At 35.0% G+C, this 25,622-nt stretch overlaps 1 protein-coding gene across 1 annotated transcript in view; it reads right to left on the minus strand.

Annotated features, from left to right (window-relative positions):
* Positions 1-25,622, minus strand: part of MALRD1 (MAM and LDL receptor class A domain containing 1) — a 235,211-nt gene that overhangs the window by 42,808 nt on the left and 166,781 nt on the right. The window contains exons 33-36 of the mRNA XM_064408462.1: positions 22,459-22,660; positions 7,393-7,668; positions 3,934-4,059; positions 1,820-1,886 (exon numbers count right to left, since the gene is read on the minus strand). Of these exons, the coding sequence (XP_064264532.1) occupies positions 1,820-1,886; positions 3,934-4,059; positions 7,393-7,668; positions 22,459-22,660 (671 nt within the window). The remainder of the gene's footprint in view (positions 1-1,819; positions 1,887-3,933; positions 4,060-7,392; positions 7,669-22,458; positions 22,661-25,622) is intronic.

The following is a 25,622-nucleotide window of genomic DNA, read 5'->3' on the forward strand; positions in this document are numbered from 1 at the left end:
TCTATTTTTTTAAATTTTTTTTTTTTTGTGGTTTTGGGGGGTTTTTTGTTTGTTTTTGGTTTTGGTGGTTTTTTGGTTTTTTTTTTTTCCCTGGGTATTGGAAACTGATATACTTCTACATTTTAAATTATTTTAGGTATATTTTTGGGGTATTTTTTTACATTTTTATGGTCTTGATGTGGAATTTCAAAAAGTCATGCAGAAGTTTATCTCAGTAATGGTTAACTGTTCTGTTATTATATACATAAGTAATTCATTAAAAATATTGTCAAGTCTTGAATGGTATTGATATCAGACTGTTGATCTGGCCATCCCTTTTCTTCTCCATTTATTGTTCTCCAGCCACTTCCCCTACATGCAGAAAGCCTATTGCAACATACACTATGGCATTCTTGTGTAGAAATGACCAATTTCCCCAACACAAGCAAATACAGCTTTTGAAGTTATGTTAATCTCCCAGTTAAGGAATTTCCTTTTTTCCTGTGCCTTTGCTCAGATTGTGCATTAAATATGTTTCTTACTGAATGCTGAGGTAAACTACCCTTCTTATTAGTTTAATTTACTATTTTTATTCCAACTGTCTTGTATTTCTGTGGATAAAAAAGATTTGCTAGTTTGGGTTACTTTCTCTTGCAAGTCTGAACAGAAGCTCAATTCTCATAATTCTCTTGTGCACTTAAAATCTCAATTACTCTCCCAGAGCTTTGTCCCTACAAGCAATTTTATTTTTGATCAATGGTTTAATCTGCAAATTGCAAACCTCCAATTGCAAATCCCTTTATTTTCTGCTGACTTTTCATTCGACAATCTTTCCCTATGGTTTTTGTGCCCTTTCTCTCTTCATGGGTTCAAAAAAATTTTGAAGCAGCCACCTTATGAAATTCCAAGATTCTTGCCACTCTCTGTCAAGAGACCATTCTCTGTTTTATTATGGTGCACATTTTTGGGGAAATCTGCAGGTTATTAACAATTTTTTTTCTGAGACCCAAATTGAAACACCCTATATGAATGTCCCTATATTTTCTATGCTATATATTACATTTCTTCATCCAATCAAAGATAAACCTATCCTGAAAGACAAAGCAGGCTTATCAATGTGCATCTCCTGGCAACTAGGAGACAGAGCTTAACATCTAATCTTGACTAAGATAGCTACTGGGATAAAACAGTTACTTCTTTAGTAATTTGGCAAACTCTGGCAAGCTCGACTGAAGCATGAGAAGGACAAAAGCATGATAACACATACCATCACTTTCTTTGCACTTAGAAACTCTGTCTAATTTCCCAAAGGGAAACAGTGATATCTTGTGTAAATGAGCAGCTTCAGATATCCTGAGACTCCTTCTAATGGCTTGTACATTCTATACCAGAACTGCATATGTTATTTTTTTTATCAGAGAGTAGTTCCAGAAAAAAAAAGCAAGCATATTTTTACCCCCCCTTTTTTTTACAGGAAGATAAAGATGAATATGTGGCTATAAAATCTCATCTGGGGTATACAACACCCTGCTGCAAACAAGGCACAGAAACATGTGTTTTTAAATGTTGATGAGAAACATGAGACAGAAAACTTAGGGTGGCCAGCCAACAGATTGTCTCATGAAATGAAAGATAAAAGTTACAGAAAATTCTATCTGATAGATAACATTCTTCTCAAAATGTGGTTTAACCCACTAAGTGTAAATAAAAATGGTATAGACATACAGAGACTTTTAAAAATATGTTTATAATATAATTTCAATCCCTGGGGAGTGAACCACCTGTTTCAACAGTACCTTTCTCCAACCTCAAGCACAAGTCAATTGCCAATGAAACTTACTGGCATAATGGAATGTCGTCTTTGATGATGCATTTTCCTCCATTTTTGCAGTATTCTTCAGGACATGCTGCAAACATAAAGGTAAAAATTGTGATTTTCCCCTCTTTTTCATTACATTTGTCATTATCTGATTTTCAAAATGGCAAAATATTCACACCTGTCCTTTTGAGTGCTTAGCACTTCCACTTCTTTTTTTAGATCTGGACTTGGTGATAGAAGTGTAAAGCCTGAAGAATATGACAAGCAATGGAGTGCTCTTGAGCTTATTGAAATCCTGATGCTGCACTTGAACAGGCTTCAAATTTTTCTCAAATGAGATTTTCATCTGACTCCACAAATGGAATTTTTTCCACTTACTTGATTTTCAAACAACGGGAATATATAAAATAAGACCCAAAAGAATTGAAATAATATTTAATTAGTACCTAAATCTACATTATTAGTAATAGGTTTATATAGGGCTGGTGAACAGACACTCCTTTGTGACCCACCCTTTTATTAAAGATATTTGGAATTTTAACTTACAATCACATTCTCATAAGAACAAGGGAAATCACCTTTAAAAGACAAAAGGTGTTTAAGTACTTGGTGATATTCTTTAAAACCTCTTGATGTCCCTTAACTTGGATTTCCACATCATCGCATTTAGTTTTACTGAAGCGTAGTTTAACATTGCTTTAGGAAGAAAAAACTCAAAATAAAAAAAAAAAATTAAAAAATCCCCTCAATCTTCTTCAGTATGAAAATAGCTGGTAATATACTAATTAGACCTTAAGAGTTTTGGATATATATGCAAAATGAAACTGTTTATTGCAGCATATAACAGTGCTACTCCACGTAGACACCTCCAGTTTCAGGATTCAATTTTGAAAAGTGCATTATTTACTTAAAAGGGCTGCTTTCTGAAAAAATAGTGGAAGATTTTAAAATTACTGTTATGCATGTCTACTAGTTTATGTTCTATATTCTTTTATATTGAATAAATTTCTGAATAAATTATTTTTAATTTAAAATAACTTTTATAAATCAAATTTACCAAGTATGAATTCTCTCATCATTGTAGTAGTGGTATTTTTTTAATGTGGAAGTATTATTCCTTCTCTCACATGAGCAACCTGGGCTTGTGAAGGTGTCCCAGCCTAAGTCAGGGGCATTGCAAATTTGTGATCTTCAAGGTCCCTTCCAACCCAAACCATTTCGTGATGCTATGGCAGATAGTAAACACAATACTTGTGGACAAATTTCACTCCCAAAGAAACTTGTGGATGCCTCCTACCAATAAGTGTTTGTAAAACTTTCAGTTTGTGAATAGACATTTAATATTTTATGATGAATTATATCATTGCAATTCATATGTGTTGTGAATTTTATCACATAACTCATAAAAATTATAAAAAGAGAGAGTTAAATTCTCAGGTAATGCAACTTCAGCAAAGCTGGCAGAGTACTGTCAGCACAGAACTGGTCAAGAGTTTATACCTCTCTTGAGGAAGGGATGCAGTATCTTTCTGTAACTAAAGGAGACATTTTGAATCTAGATTTAATTATTTATATCACCATAATCTATGTATTTGTTAGATTTTGTTAATAAAAGTCTAATTCACATTGAATGTGTATTTTTGTTCTCTACTTATTTTTCTCCACCATTTAACTACTATATATCAAACCTGAATATTTTGTCAAATGCACTGTGTTAAAACAAATGCTATTTAGTTTATTTTACAACCTGGATTTGTAATACATTTGGGGAAAAAACCAAACAACAAATCCACAAATAAACAAACCTTTTACTCAACAATATGGGTTAACTCATCTGGCTAAAATAAAGGGAAGTCCTAAAAGTGTACTACAAATGGTTGGGGTTTCTTTGAACCATATGTTTATACAATGAGAAACACCCCCTATGAAGATGTAAAGATTTTAAGGAGATTATTCTTCATCTTTTTCTCACTTTCACCTGTGTCAAACTTTCATCAGGAAAATTCATGCCTAATATAATTTGACAAAGTTTTAGCAGAGGAACCTCAGTCAACTTTGAGGACTGCCAAAACATTCAGTAGGAAATAACTACATTTCCTTTCTTTCAAATGATTTTTTAATGCAAAATGAAGTACCTGAACAACCAGACTCATCAAGGCTGAAATCAATGCAGTCTGCAATTCCGTCACAACGCTGGGAGAGTGGTATACATTGATTAGTTGAAGCACATAGCAAAGAACCATTGGAGCAATCTTTAATGGCTGAAATGAAAAGTAACACGGTCGTTATCATAAGCTGTATTTTTTTTCTCACTGTTCAAAAACTAGCAGAAAGCTTGATTCATACTGTAGGATATAAACTTGCATCTGTGTGACCTCTCCAAGCTTTCATCTTCAAAGACATGCAACTTTACTACTGAGATGCTAAATAAGTAAACAAATACAGAGCACAGATGGTACAGAAACCAAATTTTCCCATGTAATATTTGTGAAGGAGTGCATATTAACTCACAACGTTGAGAGTGTATACTGCAAAATCCTAAAGAAAACCCATAAAAAAGATATCAGTAAACATAATTAACTCTCATTCAGAAACTAGTTTCAAAATGAATCAATTTGTTTACACATTATTTTAACACATTACTGAGGGAACAGTCATAACAACGGACTTGAGAGCTAAAAATTTTGCAGATAAGGACAATGACACCAAGTTACTGATGCTGAGGTAAAGAATATAAAGACCACATGAAGGCACTAAAAGCAGTAAAGATATGAAAATTAAAATATCCAGTTTTCATCTATATTTAATGTTCCAGGTGCAAATTAAACCACTAGAAGGGATAATGATATCACAGCCACTTTGAAAGCATAAAATTTTTAATATTTCATAGGTATTTAAAACTTACCAAAACTACAAGAGATACATTTTGGTGCACTATAGAAAACTGAGTAATGACTTTTTATTCATTGCTATTAACACTTCAATCAGATGATGCAGGTGGAAAAGGATGTTGGTCTGTGGAAAACTAATGTATACATCCCTCTGGTGTTAATAGGCTTGTTTTACACCTTTAGTATTGTAATCAGGCAAAGAAAAGACTAAATAGGTGATGTAATATACCCTTCCCTAAAATATCCAGCAAGTAGAACATCTTTAACTGGAAAACAGTTCACGAATTTCTTTTTGTTAAATGCAACAAGCAACAAAATCCACTTCATTAGTAGGTATAAAACAGTATTAGCATAATGTTGTACCACTTAACTGCTATGTGAACTCTACAGGAAATTCCGTCAGCATGAATCTCTAAGTTGTGAAGAAAAGCATTTCTGTGGTAGAAACTGTGGTTTTGGAAAGGACTTGACCAATGTTTTTTTGTTTGTTTGGGTTTTTTTTGTCCTGGCGTCCTTTAGGGCTTTATCCTTAATCTCTGCAATGTGCATTTTGACAACTATTCTATCACAAAAGAAAACTTTCCCTGGTGAATTCCTGAATTCAGAACGCAGAATATTTTTGTTCTACACTTAAATAGTGTTAAGTGTTTTGTTTTTCACTTAAATGAATAAAATTGTTATGGGACACAAAATGGAAAGTATCAGTAATTCCTACAGTGAAGTTTTCTAAAATGAGCAGATAGATTTGATCAGCACCAAGGAAAAAATATCCATCTAAAATATAAAAAATAAATCCCCACTTTCAATCTGTGCTATTATTAGAGTACACATAGGTTGGAGTTACTAGCACAACAATCAATTTTATAGATCATGCATAAATTTCAATAAAATAATGAAATTTCAGAGATATTTACTTTTTCTCTCTGACCTTCCCCAGTTGACAAACTTCTATGGGTTTTCACCTGTCAAAAGTAGGAAGCTAAAGTGAAACACTGTGCTTTCTTGGCATACACAGTTGGATCTCAGCACCAGCTGTGACACTAATAAGTTTTCCACTGATTTAATTCCAAACTAGCACAAATCATTTTCTTTTTGCTTTGCCCTCTTCTCTGCTTTGCTTTGCTTCTCTGAATTATCTTCAGTGAAGAAACAAGAATTACTGCTTCTGTATTTCTATCTTATACTATCAAGGCTTACATATTTATTTAATATAACCAAATTTTGGAGTAACAATGAAGTACAGACTTGACTAAGTCTCCTTCAGACTGAGAAGCCCAAAGTTGTGAAATACCTATGGAGAATATTTGTTCTTTGAATAGGACTTAATTTCTTCTTAATCCCTGGGTTTTGTTTTGAAGTTAAAGCAGTAAAATAAACAAAACAAAGCAATATCTCAGTTGTTTGGGTAGTACACAAAATCATGGAAATCCTTTGGATTTCAGGTTTTGAGGTTCCACATCAGCTTCTGTGGTGTGGAGTTGGGATGTGCATGTAATAGAACACAGCATAAACGTTTCCACCAGAGGACAGATTGAGGAGGAAACAAGCTTAACTGAAGATTAACCATGAGAGGTTTATTTGAAGAAAGGAACATGGAAAATTTCTACATGTCTTTGGGGTATGTAGAATTCAACATCAAAGTTATCTCCAAAATCATGTCTTCTGCCAACAAGACCACAGAGTTCACTTCAAAACAAAAGACTTACACAGAGAGTCTGCCAAGTCCATGCCAGTTTGGTAGACTACTTTGCTAAATTAAATGACATGTACAGTAGCCTACATTTATATTTAGTAGATTTGACAGAAAACATTAAAGAACATGAATTTATAATCCACTGGAAACTGATATTTTTTACCATTTTTTTTTTCATTCTGATAAGGATGAGAAAACTCTAAAAAAAGTTTTAGAGCATGACAGGTTTAGGAAGAAAAGTGTTTATACGTAAAAAGCCTTTTTTTCCTTTTTATACTGTGTAGCTAATTATTTTGAAATTCCTGGAATGAAATATTTGGCTTCAGTTCACCTGCTAATAATGAAATAATTTTAAATGGCAGATACTCACTTTTGTGTCTGTTTGTTTCAGATACTTCTCCATGGCATCTCATTGCAGTTACATTTCAAAGCCTATTGACCTTGTGTTTTGTTTGTGAGCCCTTTTCCTTGCTTGGGGCGGAGATTGCTGCTATTTCATGAACAGACTTGATTTCAAAATCCTTGAAAGGTCAGGACTGCCTTAAATGTTACTGAATAACAGAAGTGCAGAAGCCTATCTTTCTGTTCTATCATGATCAGAGGTTACAGAGGCAATGCAAATGCAGCCGACTGATTTAGGAAAAAAATGTGGAAGTGCTTGTAAATATTAACAGAAATAAAATTGCGTGTTTTTTTTAAACAATTACCAAATTATAGCAAGGAAATTAAAATGCATAAGCAAAATTATTTAGAAATCTAAAGCATCTCAGCAAATAATACACTCTATGTGACACAAATAGGGGTTTATTTGACAAGGGAATGATGAATTTTACACTAAACATCACTGTGTTGCTCTTTTGTTTATGTGACATAAATAGGGGTTTATTTGACAAGAGAGTGATGAATTTTACACTAAACTTCACTGTGTTGCTCTTTCCTTTTCCTAAAACATCACTGGTTTGGGCAGGTAATTCAACATTGCCATAACCACCACCATGGACGTAACTTACGGCAGCCAGCTTCATCTTCGCTGAGGGGACAGTCGGGCACCCCATCGCACAGCAGGAGGGATGGGATGCAGCCTTGGGAAGGACACAGGAACTCTGCTTCCTTGCAAGAGCCCGGGGACGTGGTGGTGGGCATCTCCATGGGGCAGCTCATCTCATCACTTCCATCCAAGCAATCTTCCACCCCGTTGCAGCGCGCGGCGAGGGACAAACACTGCTGCACGTACGCACACGGGAACCTGTCACCGCTGCAGGTTGGAGGGCGTGGGTCACCTGGTCCTGCAAGAGGACAAGGAATGTTTAGGGATTCTGTTCTTTCAGTAGTCATTCATACTGCCTTTGAGATAGACAGGAACTGCCGGGAATGCACCTGATTTTGGTTACTAAACTCTTTTAAAAAAAGGAACCCAACTTTTATAAAAACACAGCTCCTGAGTGCAAAACGCAGTATTAAAAATGTTTTGTCTCATATTAACTCCATTGTTGTTGTTGTTGCACCATTTTGCTTCCAAATCTCAAGTTTAGCATTTATTTTGATCCTATTACTTCTTTTTGCCATGTACGCATAGAAGGGTTAATACCAAAATATTAATAAATTTTGTCTTTCACCCAGGATCTGGAAAGCCTTAAAATAGCCCTCAAGTTATAATTTTAAGCTAAATTAAGAAAAAGATTTTTAAAAAGTAACAATAAAAATTTTTACTGGTCTAGCTTTTTATCACTCTGATTCTTTAGCTTAGCTTGATGTGATAGAGAATTAAATTCAAAAATACTAGATAGGTTTCCAGGATACATGTAAAGAAAAATGTGGCTTTAGGATTCAAACTTTAACTAATTCAGACAGCTGACAAAAAACTAAATGAACAAAATAAATAGATAACTAAATACATCAATTAAATATTCCATGCTTACATGCATTGCTGGAAGAAAATACTGGGAAAAGCTTTTTGTGATCATGTATATAAATAAGTTGTCTCAGATACCTAAGTCTTTCTTCTCTCCTATGAAAACCATTGCAACTGAATTTTATCAGGAGAAGCATAAGATCTATTTGTGGAAACTAATTTCTAAGGGGCTGGCTGTGCTAACGTTGTGCATCAGGATCTCCCATGGAAGTGATGTGATGGGTTCCTGTATTTTTATATGCAAGAAAAAGAGAAAAATGTCCTTAATTTAGCACCATACATTTAATCTTTCCAGGTCAATTTGCAGCAGCTTAGTAAAAAATATAATATGATCATTAGAGACAAGGTAAGACAAATTAATGTCACTTCCTCTGTAAAAGACAGGAGGGAGGAGCTTTGCTGTTGACTTGGGCTAAGGCAAAGGAGACAAGCACAAAAGTCATGGGGAGGTTTTATCTTGGCTTTTGAAAAGGTGCAAACATTGTTTTCTGGCCTCAGATGTCCAATGTTACTGCTGCATTAAGGCATGACACTCTGTAAGGGATTTTTGCATGATTTTATGATTTTGGCATGGATTTTGTCATGATTTTATGGCTTTTAATCCATTGGTCATTTCTGTATGTTTGTGTATTCTGCAATACCAGGCTGGGTTGTACAGCGTGAGGACTTTGTTAAAACATGCTCAGTTTCCAGGATACCACCATCATAAATAATAATAGCTTTTTGTACAAATAAATGAACTGTTAATGCATTCAGGTAAACAGAATACCAGCATTATTTTACCATCCAGTTGCTTGTGAAGCAGCCATAAGGAGAAAGAGCTCAAAGTTCTGTTTAATACAGACACTATATACGCTAGAATTTTTTGATTTTCAAGTTGATTTTATATCAGAAAATTGTAATTGGAAAGCTTCATACAATAGAACATGCCTAATAATATTTCATGCCTCTAATTAAATTAAGTCTTTTTACTAGAAAAACGTATTTGATACACTGGATATAATGTCACCATGAAATAACAAAAAAGGATATTGACTCAGTGAAAATAATAACCTAGTGATGTTTTGTCATGTTTGTATTCAGAATTATGCCATGCATACCTCAAAGATTTGAAATTTTACATGGGATTGAAAAGATTGGGGTTTCACATGTGTTTGATAAATGTGTTAGTCTAAAATATATCTATTTATGCTACTTTAAAAGCCTTATGGAAGTTGGTTTTAGATAGTTGATAATAGGCATTCAGATCACATAGTGGATTGATTTTGTAGATTAAAAGTATTCTAGATTTTGCATTTTTTTTCTCCTTTGGTCCTATACTTTACCAGATAATAATAGTAGCCCATGAAAATGCTGAATTTGTTTTCTCATATAGAAACTATATATAAGGTCATGATCCTGCCAAGATACTGATGAAATGTCATTGGGACAATATATTTCCCTCTCCATTGATACAGAACTAGTGCTGTCAAATCTTGCACAGTGGAGTAAAAAAAAACCAACTTTTCTTTTTAGTTTGCACTTGCTCTGGGAAAAAATAAAAAGTATGATTATATTTGAAAGTACTTTTCTCCTTTCTGTTATTTCTGACCCTTTCCTCACAGTGCCTAGGGGGCATTTAGGCAGTGAAAATGACTTAAGCTGCAGCCAGTTCTGCTTATACACATTCTTTTGTCCTTGCATAGTCCTGTGTTAGCTTTTCTGTATTTGCTCTGATACTATGGAAATTAACCCCACACAAATACAATATATTTGACTTTGCTGTGGTTGCCTGTTTATGTTGCAGGAAAGACTGCATTTATAATACATTTGTGAGCATTTCTGACCCAGTTTAATTTCCTGTTCTTGATATGCTTATTCACATGCTTCTACCCAAATTTTTTTGAAATCCCCTCTTAAACTCAATATTTCTTGAATGTGTTGCTTGTTATGAATCTGGTCTTGAGTTTAAAATTATTTTCAGACTTTTGTAACCCTGATCAGTTTAGCCTTAGGAGCCCAATCATATAATGAGCTTATGCATGTAAATAATCCTGTGCCAAATTCAGTATTTAGAGAACTGCTTGAATGCTCTTTTTGAATGGGGACGATGATTTTTCTATTATTATTTTTATTAATATTATTTTCTATTATTATTTTCTTTTACTATTTTCTATGATTATTCCCTCTGGTTGTTAGAAAATAATTTTTAGGATGAAGTTCTTCCTGACTTGCATAGCAATTATATTAGAGTGTGCAATATTCACCAAGGGCAGCAAAGATGTGTCCAGGTTGAGTTAGGCATAAGGTTAACCAGGGGTCTTATTGAGGTCTGTTTTATATTTGCACTACATTAAAAAAAATCCGAAATCATATCCTGAAATAAGTAAAAACATTTTAGATCAGAACAGTGCATGAGATGAGAATGTACTTCAAAGCTCATAGAAGTATCCCTTGCTTATTAACTCATGTGATATGTCAATTAGTTCACATGTGTTTGGTTTCAGATACAACAAAAAAATTGTGCTCTGATTGGCATTCTATAAGAAGTTGGTGTTGCTGTGGTCTGCCAAAACTCTACCCCGAAGTTCAATCTATTTTCTTTATATAATGTAGTTTATAAATGTTTTTCCTAATTATAAATTTGATGTGCCTGATAAAAATTTTGAAAATTTATAAAAACATTAATTTGTACAAAGCTAACAACTATAAAAAGCTAATTAAGAATATGCAAATGCAGAAAATCACTAACTAATTCCAACTGAAATCTTCAGCAACATTAATGAAAAACTAATTACTTGTTTTCAAAGCTACTGTCTATGTAATTATTTATTTTAAGCTCATCATTGCAGTATCTGCTACTGACACGTTTCCTTCTAAAAAGTGACACTATTCATTCTGTTTTCTTGCCACTGTGAAGAATTAAACTAAGGTGTTAACACTACAATGTGGTTTGCAGTGAAAAATGAGCTGGCACTAATGAGAGACTTGTCAGAAACACCCTCCATGTGCTGACTCACACAGTAGTACACTCACACAATTTAGCATTAAAACCAACTTTAAATGTATGCATACCTGTGAACCTAATATTTTCCTCTTGTATGTATATATGAAAGTCATTTAAACGGCAGAATGAAGTGAAGCCTTTTCAACAAAAATTGGACCATTTGTGGCCCACACATCCTTTCTGTCACTTAATGTTGTTTGATTCAACAATTGCTTAACACTGGCATGCCAAGAAAATGTTTCCCTCACCTTTTCTCAAATGCAGAAAAGATGTTCCCAAGGCAGCACTCATCTCCTGAGTGCCATGTGACTCTCATTTTCAGACCACATTCAGGAGTGCAGGAGACATTGTACAGGTTATTTTTTAAAAAAGCATTATCTGTTTGAAACTGTTTAAGGATTTGGAGATAAATCTATTGAAAATGATGAGTTCTAAGGAAGACAGTGTAAAGCTTTAGCTTTTTGTATCCAAAAAGTACTCACTGAAAAGCACGACTAAAAATCCTCAAGAATTCAGTATTTGCACATGATGAAAAGCAAACTAAACAAAAACAATTTCAGCAAAAATAACCTCTGCACTGCAAAGCACTGAGTCTGAATTTAGATCCGCATGAAAAACAGCAGTAAATGGTTGATGTTCCTTTATAGCTAAAGAAATCATGACTTTCCAAGTAGAAAGCTGAGTACATGCCCTTGTTTACTTTACTTTGCACTCAGTGTTTTATTTTGCACTTATTTTTACCTTGCATATGGCGAATAACCAAAATTAAAGAAAGGATTTAAAAATGTGCATATAACATGTACTTGTATATCATAAAAAAGACATTTTAATTAGGTCCTAAAACCTGACATTTTAATTTGGTCCTATGTCTTTTGAAACTTACTTGCACAGCTGTTCTGGATGAGTTATAATCTACAGACCAGAAGTGCTACCTCACATGCACCTTCACACTTTTATGAGAAGTTAAGTAGCTGAGGTAGATATAAAAAACCATAAAAATCAGACCAGTCTTTAAAGCAAATAAAATTTGTTATGTACTGTTCCATGAACTACAATAACTACAGCTGGATATATCTGTATTTCACGGTTGTCAAATCAAACAGGTGCTTTTAAATACATTTTTTGCAATGTGCTAACCATCAAACCATGTTTACAGTAAATAGAGCTTATGAACTGATGATTTTGGAGAAAAGAGCCTTTACAATATGTAAACTGTTGAGTGAATAAGTGCTCATTTTCAAGGACAGAATTATATATTTGTGGGATAGGGATTTGCTAAAGGCTTATTGTTCTTTGATGAACATTTTCTGTACACTTGTTTTGCTTTTTTGTATGTTTTGTATGTTTTGTTTGTATTATTGTCTTTGTCATCCATGGAGCATATGATCCTGTTTCCTGACTGTAAAGCAAGCTTCACAAGTTGGCACTGCAAATATTTTACTCATGAATCACAGGGATTCAGTCACAGAAAACCATAGAACTGCTATTACCCAAATGCTAATATAAAATAAATGTTTGTATTACACAGTCATTACCACAGCAAGCAGCACACAAACATGCTTAATTTGAATGAAGCAACACCTCCAGACTATCCTCCTTTTTTCTGCCTTTCCTCTTCAAATACAAAGATCTCTGGTACAGAGTAGGTCCCCTTTTATATTTATATATCACCTGTAACAGTGAATTTTAATTAAGTCTAGTGGACATTGCCATTAGAGTCAACACCAGGGAGCATGAAACAAAGTTACCCCATATGCTGTTAGACAGCACCATCTCAGGTGTATCAGAGCCTGCTCTAAAGTCCATTTAAATGAACTGGATAACTCGTGTTGATTTTAATGGGCCTTGCATCAGACCCTCGAAAACCAACAACCTGTCTGATATATTTGCATAAGTAATTTCTCTAGTACATGTAATAAAAACAGTGGACCTATTAACTATAGCTAAAAGAGGTAAAAATAACTCCCTCCAATAGATTTCATTAGACAAGAGTATAAATTAATTAGGGGCCCAATCCAGTGCATTAATTAATTTGAAATAGGTGTCAGTCCTCAATTTCAGTTCAGTAAACATTGGATCAGGGCATGAAATCAACCCATTCAAGGTGGCTGCGAGGAAACAAACTACTTACAAAAAATAATTGGACTAAAACTAGACAAACACTTTATCAATGTTTCCATGCGTTTTTATCTGTTACAACAAAGTTCCTGCTGTTTAGTGTCAAGCTTGTAAAAAGATTAAAAAAAAAAAAAAGGGGGGGGGTGGAAATGAGTCTGGCCAATTGAATCTTCAAGTCTCTTCCCTTCATGAGATGAGAGGGATGGAGCAGGGTGCTGCAATGGATCCCAGAGACCCCCTGACAAAGCCAGAATTTTAAAAAAGCAGAACATGGCCCAATGACTTCAGATTTCTATATGCCTGCGCAGAATTTATTTTAAATGATCACAGTTGGCTAACATACAAACAATGGAAAACAGACAGGTTTACTGCCATAAAGTCAAGCTATGATTTAGTCTTCACACAGAGAACTACTGCTTCTGGCTGGAACACACTACCTGTGACAGGAATATAGCAATATTTCAATATTTCTCCTAAGAATACTCTGGGAATTGCTAGCTATGCCTGCTAATGTAATGGATTTGTTGCTTTGTTTATTTATTAGGAGCAATGACAAACTGGAGAAGATGTGAAAACTTTAGTCTTTGACAAAATGAAGTGGATATAATTTCTGAGATAAATCTGAAGACTTTTATTGAGGAGATGAGTAGGTTTTACATAAGGAAGAGTCTAAGAATTTTCTGCACTTTAAGATAGTGTCATGAAACCATTTCATTCCAAATATTATTTCTCTCCATCCCTCCAATGAAATATGTTGATTTTTATGAATTAAGTTAGCAAGGAAAAATATCATCTGTGTGATTTGAAGGTTTTCTTCTGTAAACAGATGGGGTTTGGAGGTTCAATATTAATGAAACTATTTTAATACACTATTGATAAATCTGAAGAATTTTAATTTCCCAAAAGGCATGAGCTTGCTTCAGAAGATTTCAGTATTCTTGACAAGTTATAAGACGGCAGAGAGTAACCAAAGGTTTTGGACAAACATAGTACAATTATTAATTTAAACGTACACAACATAATTGCATTTAGGAATTGCCAATCATTATCCTAGTTTATACAGTGCAATTATCTTATGCTAAAATTATTCCCAGTTCCTTTTCTGTGAAATCCACAAAAACTTTTGGCTTTTGGCACTGGCTAGGTCTGTGCACTGGAAAGTACAAGAACAGGCTGAAGAAGCTCTATAAGGTACTATGCCTTGGATCACAAGTTTTAGTCCTTAAAAATGCATAAATGCCCTATCTTTGCCAAGCAACACGGATCTAAAGCATATAGTGATTGGTTTCAGGGAAATGTTAATTGACTAAAGAACCTATTCACAAATATCCCTGATATCTCCAGTCCTCTATTGCTACTCATTCTGCTTTCCTCTTCCCCTCCTTTGTTTCTGTGAGCAGCCTCCCCCTACAACTTCTCTCATGATTCATCTCCTCCCCTTGAGGAAAGAAACTCCGTGAGTTTCTTCTTTCCCTCTCCCTGAGAAAGAAACTCCATGTGAGAGAGATTTCTGCTTCACTGCAAGCATGAGCACACAAGCTAACAGTGATTCCCCTGGCTCTGCAACTTAAAGAAATCAGAAGTTAAGCCTCCTCTACAGCGTTTTTCCCCATGATCTAACACTGTAGTATCAGCAGTTCAGGCAGTTAACCCTTCCAGTATTTCCAGCACTTGGACTCTGGGAGTTTCAGAGAAGGATCACAGACTGTCTAAGGTTTTGTCAGATGAGCCCTGTTCTGCTGCAGAATTTTCTGTGTTGCTCCATGCATGGGCACACACAGATACACTTGCACACACACAGACACACAGATTCACACAAATGGACACACACATGGACACACACATGGACACACATGCATGCTCGCCCTTCAACAAGATTATCTCTGCATTATGCAGCTATTTTTTTGCACAAAGCTCAAACAAACACCCACTCTGCTTTTTGGGTTGCTGTCTCTTAATTAGATAAAAATGTAATTTATGCTTTTCTTGTTGCAAAATGGGATCTACTAAAAGTGCTGGAGTGCATATGAAATTATCTGCAAATGGCTGGCTTCTGAGCTGTTTAATTTGACTAGTTTGTCTGTTACGCTTCTGCCACGGGTAACCCAGAATGTCATTGTATTTCATATCGACCTCTTATTGCCTCTATAAGCCCCAGCACATCCAGAGCCAGAATTGTGGGGCAGCTGGGACATGCCATGGCCAGGGCACCCAAGCTGACTCCCTTCTTTGCCTGGTGGAGTTTGCTGAAGGTGAATGCTGCCCTTTCAAAAGGGTTCCTTTGTGTGAGTATCTGGGCTTGCCACTGTAGCAACTTGGAAGAGCTGCATGTTGCAATTAGAAACCGACTTTAGAGTGAATCTTGCAAATTCCATAGGCAGTGAAGCTTGAGCTGGTCCCATGGGGCTGGCTCCCCCCATACCAGCACCGACAGAGTGGATTTCCCTGCAGCACAGCAGCGGGTCAGGACATCAGCACCAGCAGTGCTGTGGGTGCAGAAAGGAGCAGTGGGCAGCAGAGCTGACCCCACACAGGCTGGAAGGTCTTCCTTTGCCACTAGTGCAGCTCCATAAGCTGCTACCTTCCTGGGAGAGTTCTTTTTGGGCACCACCATTTCTCCCTTTTCCTCCCAGACCATGGGCCACCTGGGGAGCACCATCCTGGGGAGAGAGCTGGCACCATTTTCCCTCTGTCTTTCAAGGTACACGGGAACCATCTTGGAAAGGGTATTTCTGGCATTTTGGGTCTCTCTTTTCTCCTGTGGGGTTCCTGTGATTTAGCAATTTTCTATCTAGTGGTTATTTACTTTTTTTTTTTTCCTTTTGCTGTTCCACTTGTAGGTAAATTGTATTTTTTCACTTATATCTACTCGTGTTCATTCCTTATTGGTGGAAAGGAATCGGTTAAGACTAAGGGGATGTAACTCATTTTAGAGTCTCCTCTTTAAATTATCCTAATTCAAGACAACTTATTGTTAGTCTCTCATTTTAGGGTCTGCACAGGAGAAGAATTTTGGCCAAATAATATTTTGCTTTTTTGGTCAATTCAGAATGTTTTATTTTATGAGTCTGAAAACAATAATGGCTTGGACATTTCCAAACTACTTCTCAAAATTACAGAAACTTTTTTTTTTTATCCCATCTTCTTTTTACTTGTCAGGTAGATAACATTATGCAATAAGTAGTTATGAAGGTAGTTATCAAATGCTTTTCAAATATTTGGATGCCAGAGCTATATGTTGTTTAGAAAAACTCTTCATCAAGATAAGAAATTCTGCAAAGATATATCTGAAAAATGTACAAATAGAAACAAAAATATTCAATTATGTCTCATCTCTGCATTGAAGAAAAGAGAGCTCTGAGAAAAATAGTATTCAATAATGTGGTTAAAAATTATGTCCTTCCATAAAAACATACAGACCCTGATTTGAAGCAAATGAAAGTCTGTGGCAGGAAAAGCAGCAGCAGAAGTTTATAAACAATCAGGATTCAAAGAGTCTGTTTCATGAAGCAGGGATAAAATGGGGAGGAAAAAGTCTCAGTATGTGGCTGAGCACTGGAACAGGCTCCCCAGGGCAGTGGTGACAGCACCAGCTGACAGAGTTCAAGGAGCATTTGAACAATGCTGTTGGGCACATTTTGTGACTCTTGGGGATGGTTCTGTGCAGAACAAGGGATTGAACTTGATAATCCTTTTGGGTCCCTTCCTACTCAGGATATTCTGCCATTTTATGAATATATGTTGTGAGAAACAAATTATAACTAAGCAAGATGTTATGACATTAGTATTTACACACATATATGCCTTTGCTCTGTGGTTTCTTATCTAAAATCACAAAGGGATTCACTTCTAAAGAAATTCTGGTCCAATTTTTTTTCTGAAAACTAGTTACCTTCAAGATACCACATATCTAAAATTATATTATTTTAGACTTATGCTGCTTTTGAAAACCTTGAGTCATTATCAGGTGATTATCTACATAGGTTTTTATTTTACCACTTTCTTTCTTTCCACTATCTGGCTATACGGAAATAGTTTTCAGAGATAATATTCTTTTACTAAGTCATTAAATGAAAATGTACTAGATTATATCTTCATTCTGCTATGTTCAAATTATAAACAGTCATAAACAGAGTTTAAATTAGAAGCCAGTTATAGGATTCATTTCCTTCTACCCTGGACAAAGAGAATGGCCTATAGCTCTGGTCCTTTGGAACACCTTCCTTCTCATCTTGATGCTTGAACCTGCACCTATCACCAGTTTTTGGTATGACATCACATATATTCTGATGTTGTTTGGAAGTCAATGAAAATTATTTCACTCTGAAGGAACTTCAGGACTGGGTCTATAGCATGCATCTATTGTGAGATTTGAAACTGCTTTATGGAGATGTCTTAAGAAAATCCTACCCACCACACAAAAGAGTGAATCACCAAGGTTGAAATAAAGATTTCATAAATTTCAAGGCCTAAATGAGAAAGCACTAAAGCTTTTCTACTCATGAATATAAGCCTAGATTCATATAAGCAGCAGCAGCATATAATTTAATTTCTGAATATTAAAAATTTCCCCGATGTTAAAAGGAGAACAGATAAGTTCACAAGGAAAGAAAAAACTTGAGGATCATTATTCTGAGACTACTTATGGCTCAGGAAGACTGAATTACAAATGGCTGCCAACGGGAAATGTATTGGGGTTAAACAGTATGTATAATTCCCCTTTTCTTATCCTCTTTCCATGACATCTAGAATTGTTAGAGACAGGTTATATTTCTAGATGAACTTTTTTCTTATTTACTGTGGCTCACCAGAAATTCTGAGTGTATCTATCTTAAATTTGATTGAATATAATTTCCTTTGTCACACAATTTTTGGAATAGAAATTCTTCTAGAAAATTAAGGAAAGTGATCTAAAGGGATGGCTGTTGTCATATCTCATGATTGCCTTATGATGGCTCAAATAAATTGAAAATTTTAGGGTACTGGGATGCCTTTGTACACATTTTTAAAAATACCCTTGGGCTTGAATGTAAAGCTAAAACCTGTCTTATAATTCACAGATTCTGATTTGTTTCTTCTATTTGTGTTTTCACAGCAAGTGAAAGCTTGCTCACTATAAGGATTATACACAACCTTTACAGAAGGTTTAGTTTGTGCTTTGCTACACAACAATGTGGAGACTTGGAAGAATTATGACATTTCAAAGCAAATGTTTCACCTAAGTGAAAGCTGCCCACAATCACGGAAAATTTTACGGTACTTCAGGTCCTAAGAGGCAAATCTGACCTTTTTGTTGGTAACCTGTGTGGTGAAATCAAGAACTATGGTGACATCATAAAAAAGCCCTGACCCATTGCGTCTGGGAAATAGCACTTCCTACATTCACAATTCCACCACGGTCAGATTACACGGTGTTAGAGATGCCATGTTTTGTCTGTGCTGAATGTTTTGCACTATTTGAATTGCCCTTTTATCTCCAATGCATCCTTACATAATAATATATTCTACTGGAGACAAATCTTTCAGGTGAAAGGAAAGCTGCAGGGGGATGTGGTGGGAAATTTGTAACAATGACAGTCCTTTTTCATGTGCTAAGTTTGTAGGCTAAAGAGACATTTTTTTGAAAAATATTTTATAAATAAGGGAATATATGGAAAAAGAAGCTCAGAAGTAAAAAAGATTTTAAAATAAAATTATCAAAGTTGATAAAAAGTAGTTCACAAAACAGAAGAAAAGAAAGAAAATAATTCAGAGAGTGTGACCAGCTATGGGAATAAACTATGCAGCAAACACAGACTAAAAACAGTAATTAAAAAAAGAGAGAATAATAAGGAAAGGTGAAGTAGAAGAATAGACATAGAAGCACATCCAGATTAATTTTATTCAAATTAATTATTTTGGTAAGCAGTATTAATACTGAACTGGTGATAAGCATGACTGATGGTGAAAAAGCAAATACTGTTTTCTCAAATACTCTGGAGCTTCAGGTGCCACATGCTATATTTGCACTTGTCCTTATATCCAAAATTCATCCCAAATATTCATTTAAAAGTGTCAACATTATTCTTTTTGAATAAACCAAAATTACTTCAGCAATTAGTTAAAGCAGTACAATTTAGAGGTATAAATTCCCAAAGAGTTGCAGCTAAATAGGGCCTTGGAGGTAACTTGACTGCATAAAAGAGCTGGAACATTATTCAGTGCTGACTTTGAACTGAGATTTACCTTCTTCTACTAGATCTCCACAAACACAAATATTTCACTTGGATGATCTCTGGAAGACATACCAAAATATATTTGCTATTTATTTATTTCTCAGGAATCCTGCTCCAATTTGTTAGAAGTGCTATTTAGCTAAATTACACCAAATTTGTCAGTCTGGTTTATTTCTGTAGTAACGAATGAGTGGCAAAATATAGTATTCTGATTTTGATAAGCAGAATAAAGTTTTGTTATTAGGCATCATTGGGTTAATGCTAGGATTTAAATTAGGTGTTGCAATAATTTTTAGAATTTCTGTAATGCCTCCTATTTCAACTCAGCTAGAAAATACTATGAGAAAGACATTAATGAACATAAAATCTGATTCAATACTTTGGAATTTTTGTTCCATTTGAAACTAGAAATAGAAATGTTTTGTAACTTATATTTTGAAAAAAAATTAAGGCATAATAGAAATAAAATTTTGTGTTTTTTTAAATCAAGCTGTTATTTACAAATGTGAAGAAGATAGTTGCAACTAATTAACAATTAAATTCTTTGGTCACTAGGATGTAAAATAAGATCTTCGTACAACTTCATCAGCAGAAAGTTATGAACCTTGAAAATTGGTGTGAATATATCTCATTTAGCAGCTAATTCTGCACTAGATCCAGTGCCACTGCCAGCTCCCTCTGCATTAGCATCAGCTGCAAGCTACTTCTGCAGTAGTCCTAGCTTGACCTAGCACTACCTCGACAAATGTTCAGAAGTATTCTTGGATATCTAGAAACTGTCATGGCTAATATGGACTGACTACTTAAAAACATAAAAACCACAACTGAATTAGAGCTGCTGGCAATGCTTTATTACTTAGAGCTCTCAACCTGCTAAATTGTGATTGCTTCCATTTAGAACATGTTGCCTCTGGAAACTCAAAGTAATTAAAGGCAAGCTGAAATATAATAATACAGAGAGAGGAAAAAAGATCTGCAGTAGTATAGCTATCTTCTGAAAAGAAGAACACTATACAAAACCTGCACTGCAGGTAACACACTTTTCTTTGAACTAGGTCTTTGAATAAACATAATAAGCAACAATCAAAGCAGGATTTACAGTGGATTAGGTAAACTTTCTGTTACAGAAATTGTTCTTGCTCAAATATCTACAGGACAGTGCTTTTATACTATTTAAAGGTAATATCTTCAAATTTTACCATCTGAATATTTAAGCAGCTCTCTAGCCACAACAGTTAGTAAAAAACATCACTTCCTCCTAAGAAGCTCTTTGTCAGGAAGAGTATTAAAAATTCAGTGGTATAAATTTCCTAAATTGCTGTGGTTTATTGTATTGCATGGATTTTATGTAATTCTCCTGCCTCTTCACAAGCTTTATAAGGCAAGCAAGGATTATTAAGATAGGACTCTTCCAAGGACAGTATGAAGCCAATCTTAAGTAACAGCATCTAGATACAGTTTTTGTCGGCAAAGAAGATTGTCTATCAAGTTGCAATTGATGCATGTAGATAAGGCATGAGTTTTTGACTTATTCAACAAACTGTAAGTAAACAGTATAACGCCAACAAATATTCTTCAGGCTGAATGGATGATATATCACATTTGTAAGAAGAACAGATTGTGAAACAAGTTAGATACTTTAAAGTATTCTACAACTGGAAAATCTCTGGACAAAAAAATGTCATTAGAAAATGTTGTTCCATTAAAATTAATTTATTTCTATAGTTATGATTATTTCACAATTACAGGTACTTAAAATACATAATTTGAAAATTTCCCTATTATGTTATACTGTGCATGAAACTGCCTATGTAATCCTTAAGATGTGGCTAAAAAAGGTGATTAACGTAATACAGGCAGAACAAATGCCTGTTTATGCACATAGCCTGCAGCTCATTGAATTACATTCCAAAATATTATTTGCCTGAGCCTATTTAGAGAAAATAAACAAAACTCTCATTGAGCTTAAGACTGAACAAATGTCACCCATGTGAACATATTATTGCACTTGAAGCTTTAATCAGCATGTGTTTAATTCCTCCAGAAGGTGCTTATCACAATGGCAATAATAATAGAAATAGTTTCTTGAACAGCATGACAACTAGGTCACACACAACAAGAATAACAAGAGTTGTATTAATAAAAAAAAAGGTTATCAAAGAAGATTTTTATAACCTTCATATTGGCATTTATTTAACAATAATAATTCCTAGTTGTCCCTTAGTCATTGAGATCTGCAGATATTTCTACCAGAATATGTATTTGCATGTATACTGTTCTTCTTCTTCTGATATGGTATCATATGCTACATTTGGTTTTGAGAGTAATCCACTGCTTTTCTCGCAGACAAAACAAGGGCCTTTTAAGACATTAGAATTATTTTTCTACATAAATCAAATACTTGTCTAGCAGAAGTGAGATTATAAATACTTGAAGAAAATGTTAGCAAGGCAAATGTGGTACACATTTGTATTTTATGAAAAGAGCCAAGATAAAAAAACCTAAAACTTTCTTTGAAAATAATTGTGAACTACCTTAATACTCATAAAACCCTTTGATCCTAAACTAATGTCTTCTCTGACTTTTTTCATACAGGAGAAAAATCTAGTGGAATGTCATTAGATTCCACTCAACTGTGGTTCAGCTCCTCAATGCCAGTGATAGTCTAAGTTGCTATAATTATTCGTATGTTCAAGTTCTAACTAAAACTGTTGTCTATAAACCTTGAGAAAAAGAAAATATGTCAGACTTTGTGACTGTGATATACATAGAAATACGAAATGCCACAATTTTCCTCGCCCTCTGAAAAGTGAAATGTAAAATATATAGTTGTGTAATAGCATACCTCCATCAATGCATTCTGGGGTGAAAGAAATATCATCAAGAGCAAATTCGGTGGGTTGACTCCACCCCACTTCAGCCTCAAAGGCAACTCGGAAAAGGCTGTTACTGGAGAGAACTACACTTCCATACATCCATTTGTTTTCTTCATTTCTGCTAGAAGACCACATAAGGATATCCATTCCATGTTCTTCAACTGTGTAGACCTGTTGATGACAGGAATGAATCAGCATTAAGCAAGAGGAGTGCAGCTTGGGAGAGTAACACAGCCCAAGTGCAGCAGTGCACCTCCCTGCTTGGGCAGTACTGACCCTCCTAGATATGGTTCAGACCCACTTCATATTGGTGATGACCAAATGTTGCTGAATATTTTTGCTAATGCTAGTTCAGCTTCAAATATAAAGCTACTGTGAAAAGAAAAAAAAAAGAAAAAAACCAAAAAAACCCCAACTGCTAATCCAATCACTAATTACAATATCTACAAACTGTCTCAGCTTGACATACCGAAGATAATGAGCAAAGACTTAACCCCAAATTAATTTAAAAATTGAAGAAATACTGAAAAACTGAGAAGGATCTTGAGCTATCCTTTCATCTCGACATAGTGACCTCCTTATAGTTAGACTGAGTGAAGATTTTAGAGGTATAAATAAAAGACTAAGCAACTAGGGATTTAAGTCTGTCATCTGGTACTAGCAATTTATACAGAGTTTGAGACGGTTATAAAAAGTTATTGCAAACATATTTAGCAAAGGTATGAATAAAAATACATTCAATATTTAAATACTGAAAGAAATAAGTATAGCAATGAATGAAGTCCCAATTAACCAACAACTAGTGAATTTATGCCAACATGAAACTGGAAAATACAGAGATATTTGCTTTTCCCACTCAGGTGTTATAAAATCCTTATACAATCTGACCATGTTAAAAAAAAATAAAAAAGGAACTGGAGAAAAGAAAGGAAGCATATTCTAACAATTCCAGATGGTAACCATTTCTTTAAGGGACTGAGTATTATAATCAATATCCCCTTCTCATCACCTTCAGAAACATAATTCTCTTAAACTAATTTTCCAGGGACCTGTAGATTCATGATGCCAACTGAATGCCCCAGTTTAGTAATGGAACAGAAACCCTGAGGCCCAAGAAAGTTATGAACTTGAACCCATGCTAATGATCTGTATAATTCAGTAAGTTTGATACTCCCAGTCCACCTGGTGGGACAAATAAGCTAAAAACCCAAATGGCACCCTAAATCCCACATACTTTGTAGAACTTGGTGTATTGATTAAAATATCTATGATGCCTGAAAACTCTTCCAAGTTATTTTTTTATTATTTCTAGAGTAAGGGAGCAGGAAAGAATACTGACATAGAGTAACTCAAATCAGGACCAAATTTTTTCAAGCCTGATCTTTGGTTACAGGACTGTGTAACAGCAATATCTTGTCACTGTCTTCCTAAAAGCACACCTCTTGCAGGGCTAAAAGTACAGGTGTTCAGCAGAAATAGATGGTTCAACCCATAAAATAAAATTCAAAACTGTGTAACAGTTTTTCACATTACCAGCTCTGTGGTCTTAATAAGTTGAAACCCTTGATTAAAGAAAGCCTTCATGTGAGGTTAGGACAATGTTAAACACCTCTATGTGTCTCTGGAACCATTCACTATTTCATCAATCATGAAATATGACCATCTTGATGATCTGGAATTTTATAGCATATAACAATGTTAGCATGACTTTAGCTATAAGCAGTGATATTTACTTTTGGAAGGTAAATATTGAGATAGCATCCCTTTCAGTATATCTCATTGTTGAGTCTCACAGCTGCACAAATAGCTATTGGAGAAGTGGGAAAAATCCAAAACATTTGAAGATAATACTAGCATCTTTCTTATGGGATACTTAAAGATTGTCCCATTGTTTAAAGCCAGATTTTTTTTTCCAATTCTTTTGGTCAGGTTAGTAGGAGAATTTTCTCATACTAAGAGTTTCAAGGCAGAATAATTGTTGGAACAGGTCTATGTAGAGAGAAATTTCATTGTGTCCATACAAAGTCTGGTCTCAGGTGCAGCAAGGACCCATCCTGTGCACATTCAGATCAACCCTGCAGCTCAAGCTCAGTACCAGCAATAAACCAGTCAGGAATCCTGCTGTGTGTTCACTGGCCAGTGGGTCTGGAACATCAGCAAGTCAAACTGGGTCTTAAGTGTGACATTTTGATGACATCAGTTCCAGTTCACATAGATGCAAAGGCATCTCACATGCCTTCCTTTCCTTTGAGATGTAACATACATTTACCATAGAATAAGGGTGTGCAGATATGTAATTACTAATGGATTAATTAACATGTTATGATAATTTATGTGACTCCATCCTCAGTTAGGCTAAAGTTTAAACCTGGTGTATAACAATCGCATAGTTAATTGAGGAAGCTGATATTTAGTGTAAATCTCTAAATTGGTACATTGGAAATCTCAGTTGAACTGAGAACAGTTCTGTTTCATTTGTCATGTGCCTTCCTGGGGTAATGCTTCAATTCCACTACTTGCCAAAGTACTCCTGAATACCTGAGTTCTCCAAACCTTTTTCTATCCACAACTATGCCAGGAAAGGGTCTGTGTTCTTATATGTCTTCTAAAAAATGTTAGATGAAATTTCTAAAAGAATAACACATAACTGAAAATGCATGCTAAGTCAAATGAGATTAAAGGAGAGTTCAGAAAAATGGGAAGCCCGAGGACTCTGTTCCTTTAGCAGGGGATACAGGTCTTATTTCTTCTGAGGTTGTGCCCAGTGAAAGTGAAGAAACATAATAATATCTTCTCTCCTGGGACTACCCATGTCACTCAGTGTTTGAGCATCTTCTGAGTCAGGAAGAATGTCAAGTGTATACAAGACTTTTGCTGGCCTGTGTAAACACATACAGCACATGAAAGGTCGAGCAAATTTTCATGGATAAGATTTCCCTAGAGCTCTGGAAGGGTACAACTCTGTGGTGCTAATACCCCCAGCACCACCTTCCTGCACAGCATCCTATCTAAAGTGTTCAGACTAGCCTGGTAGTGAAAACAACTTAAGATATGCAGGAGAAAAAAGCTGGCAAGATGAATCCCAGTATATGAATCCCATTATATGGTATGTAATGAAAGAAAAGCAACCACC

The sequence above is a fragment of the Passer domesticus genome, chromosome 1 (assembly GCF_036417665.1).
Source record: "Passer domesticus isolate bPasDom1 chromosome 1, bPasDom1.hap1, whole genome shotgun sequence".
In the NCBI taxonomy this organism is placed as follows: domain Eukaryota; kingdom Metazoa; phylum Chordata; class Aves; order Passeriformes; family Passeridae; genus Passer; species Passer domesticus.